The sequence below is a fragment of the Tachysurus fulvidraco genome, chromosome 2, assembly GCF_022655615.1.
Source record: "Tachysurus fulvidraco isolate hzauxx_2018 chromosome 2, HZAU_PFXX_2.0, whole genome shotgun sequence".
Classification (NCBI taxonomy): domain Eukaryota; kingdom Metazoa; phylum Chordata; class Actinopteri; order Siluriformes; family Bagridae; genus Tachysurus; species Tachysurus fulvidraco.
In genome coordinates, this window is record NC_062519.1 from 1,648,775 (window position 1) to 1,652,758 (window position 3,984).

Consider the following 3,984-nt stretch of genomic DNA (forward strand, 5'->3'; position numbering starts at 1 on the left):
GGGGCACGGTGGCTTAGTGGTTAGCACGTTCACCTCACACCTCCAGGGTTGGGGGTTCGATTCCCGCCTCTGCCTTGTGTGTGTGGAGTTTACATGTTCTCCCCGTGCCTCGGGGGTTTCCTCCATGGTAGGTTGATCGGCATCTCTGGAAAATTGTCCGTAGTCCGTAGTGTGTGAGTGTGTGAGTGAATGAGAGTGCGTGTGTTGGCACTCCGTCCAGGGTGTATCCTGCCTCGATGCCCGATGACGCCTGAGATAGGCACAGGCTCCCCGTGACCCGAGAAGTTCGGATAAGCGGTAGGAAATTAATGTCTATAATCACAAGCACAAGATTTCATTGTGTTGCCCAAATTAATAATGAACACGAATACAAGAAATAAACAATAAAATACCATTTATTGAGAATATTAAAAAATAAATTATCTGATGCCATTAAGACAAAAATGATTTCTACTATGAGATGCCACAAAAACACACATACAACCTCCCGGATGATCCTCATGGGATCAGGATTTAAACCTAGTTCGCTTTCTACCTTTAAATGTTTTGAAAAATAACACAAACTAATATCCCATACTTTTACTACAGTTCATATGCTTAAATTCTGTATAAGTTTAATCCGTTAGTGTTAAAATGGTCTTAGTTAATAAACCACAATTAAAAACCCGGTTCCTTTAATCACTGTACGATCTAATTTTACACTCGGAGCGACTCGGATTCAGCTCCGGTTTGTAGTACGTTATCACTGCACCGTGTCTTTAAACTAAAGTTACATGCCGTTAATTAGGACACAGACACGAACCTAAACCTACGGCTGTGTTACTGAAGTAACAGCAACAGAAATACTCTAGGTATCTACAAGAAATGTAAATCTCCTTCCTGCCCTTTTATGACCAAGTCTGGCACAGAGTGCATTATGGGTAATCTGTCCCAGATCATTTAGACACTTACTTAATACACTGTGGGATTTTTGGGTGTTCTCTATTATACTTTCAGACATAATGACAAAATGAGAAAAGTCTATAATGCACTGTAAAGTGTATAGTGTGTGGGTTCAGAGAACTAAACAATTTTCCAATGAAGGGGACGTGGCCTCTGTGTCTATTATGGCTAATGAACAATTTCATATACATGTAAAGCTGCTTTGTGACAATAAAATTTAATTGAATTAAATTCTAGTTTCAGGGAAAGAGACATCCCAGCTTCTGTCTCAGTTAAGAGGCGTGGCCTTTGTTTATGTCAGTCCTGATAAAGGAGGTGTGGCCTCTGTAATGGACAGTTTGCAGGAAAAAAGGCGTGGCCTTTGTTTAGTCCCGGTGATGAAGATTGATGAAGATTAGTCCAAAGTAAAGAGTGAATGCAGTCCCAAGGAAGAAGGTATGGCTTCTGTGTCTGTCAGTCCAAGAAAAGGAGGCGTGTCGTCTGTGCGTTTAGTAGTTTTTTGTGCGTGTGTGTGTTTGTGAGTGTGTGTGTGTGAGTGTGTGTGTACACGTGTGTCTTTGCCGCATTGCATAACAACTGTTTTGTATTGTATGGTTGTCATGGCTGATCATGCATCAGCTTATTAATGTTGTATGAAGCCACGCCCCCCTGAGAATTCACTGAACTGTACTAAACTCAGACTATCAGTCTGATCTACAACACACATCTTCATCCAGCCACTGACTCACAATTGAATAACATTCTAACACTGGACCTGTGATGTGCTAGCTAACATGAGACAGTTTTGGGAAAGCAGGTGTAAAAATCTCCGGAGGGTTCGAGTCGTATGAGACCTGAGTTGAGCAGCAAGGCAACTTCTGGCTCCTGCTGGTGTCCCTTTAAGGGTCGTCTTTGGTGCTGGCAGGGCTGCTGCTCTGTTGGGATGCATTTAAACCTCGTCTGTCTGATGCTCGGCCCTCCGGCTCTGCGAGGAGGAGAAGAAATCGCTTTTACACAATGTCCTTTATGTCCATTTTGACAGAGACTTCAAATGAACAGAACAAAAATGATGCAAACTTGAAATGAAGCACAGAACAAACTGTGAAAACAGAAAACACCTAAAATGTCTTATTAAAGAACTTAAATTGTTTTTGTATATTTGAATAAAAACTGTTTGTGCTGCTTGGTCCCATTTGCATATTAGAACCTGATTGGCTCTTGTTTGTTATGATGTAATAACTGTAGTGTGTTGAAATTTTCTTAATAGTGAAACTTTTCACAATTTGTCTCCATGTTTCCTAAAATAAAGGTTTTATAAAGTTTAGGATGAGTTTCAAAATAAGAGTTCAGAAGCAGGTCTTCAATATATTTGATTTGTAAAAATTCAATATTGTATATATAATTAATATTATATATAATTGTTGATGCTTTTTTTTAAGCTAGCATCTGCCTTTGAATATGAGTTGTGCTTAGCAACATGAGCTTAGGATAGAAGTGATCAAAATGTAAACGTTATAAAGAAATCCTTTTCCCCTTTTTCACATGTATTATCTCTTATTATGAACCAAGAAGGTTCGTAAAGTAGTGAAAGGCAGTGGCATGTAACTCTAATCTTTCATTAAAGAGATTATGGTAATAAAAACATAAGGCAACAAATGTGAAGATCGTAAACTTGGGTTATTAGTTAACTGACCAAGTATTAGCTATCAGAGCTGCTGTATTGGTGTGTAAATTAAAAGTATCACAAGAAAACTACACAAGCCCCAAACCTTTAATAATCACCTCTGATTAATGCTCTTGACTTAGAGACGCCAGAATGATGGTAAAAAATCTGAAATATATTGTCAAGAAAAAATATGAAAGGTTCATGTTTAAGATGGTTTCTTATTCTTTTGTCTTCATTAAATAATTACTGTTAAAAACCAGTCAAATCCAATACAGCCATAATGAAGAGAGTAAAAAAAAAGACAATACACTATACGATATGAACAGATGCTAAATAAATCCTTAACTTGTCTTATCCTGATCCTAATCGTGACCTGTGCAATACTGCTGCATGAAACATGGGCATGTTTTCGGTTGTTGGTGTTTTTTTTTTTTTTTCTCACAAATATATCAGCCATGGCAAATAGAGGGCAGGAGTTTGAGCTGTCAATCCAGTGATCTTGTGTAAGCGTGGAGGAGAGAAAGGACGAGCGAGGGAGGATTACAGGAGCCGGACGAGTGACAGTCACAGTGAAATCCTCACCCCGTCACTGTGTTTTATGTTTTTACATTCAGAGAGTGAAAGTAAGAGATATGAAGAAATTGAAGAATACATGTTACTGAGCTCATCTTTTCCTCATTAAGCTTAAGGGAGGAAAAGAGGAGGAAATAAAAGAGACTGCACCCTTCCCCTGCCCACGCGTTTTATTTTTACTCTGTCTTTCTATGAGTCAATGCGACGCCCTTCTCACTCCGGCCCACTCGTTCGCCCCCGCTCTCTCCTCATCCATCCATCCCGCCCTCTGCTCACACATTTCTCATGAGCTTTGACGTCAGAAAGGCAGGGGGGAGCTCCAATTTACCGCCCACACGCTACTTCCTGTGGCCCCAGCCGCCCATGCAGCATTCTCTCTCTCTCTCTCTCTCTCTTTCTCTCTCTCTCTCTCTCTCTCTCTGTCGCCCCATGGTGACATCGCATTACAAAGGCGTTTGCATCTCAATGGCTACAGTTTTAATGTAAGTACACAAGCTCTCTCTGTTTCTGCTGAACTATTGCCTGGAGACTTGGTCCACACAGAGCAAATCTATTTAAATAAAGCTCTCTGCTTCTCTACCATCATTTCTCATAACTTTAAAAGTCACAGGAAATATGGCATAAATATGATGTTAAGTAAAAATCTTTGATTGATACCAAACGTTGGTTCTATTTGCATTATAGACTAAGCAAAGTCTGAATAAGAAAAGCAAGACAGAAATATGATGAATCTCTCAAAGCTGAAGTCACCGATCAGACTCGTGGGTGTGGCCTATTATTCTAATGAGCATGCTTGAATGACAGCACTCTGTCTGAGACTCCGC

At 39.9% G+C, this 3,984-nt stretch overlaps 1 protein-coding gene across 3 annotated transcripts in view; it reads right to left on the minus strand.

Moving 5' to 3' along the window:
• Window positions 1-377: 377 nt before the first annotated feature.
• The window catches only part of nab2 (NGFI-A binding protein 2 (EGR1 binding protein 2)), a 10,907-nt gene continuing 7,300 nt past the window's right edge, over window positions 378-3,984 (minus strand). For 2 of the 3 annotated variants that reach the window (XM_027168818.2, XM_027168816.2), the window contains one exon: window positions 378-1,906. In XM_027168818.2, coding sequence (XP_027024619.1) covers window positions 1,821-1,906 — 86 coding nt within the window. In that variant the 3' untranslated portion in view covers window positions 378-1,820. Of the gene's footprint in view, window positions 1,907-2,703; window positions 2,753-3,984 lie in introns of all 3 variants that reach the window. The other variant, XM_027168817.2, reaches the window with a different exon arrangement.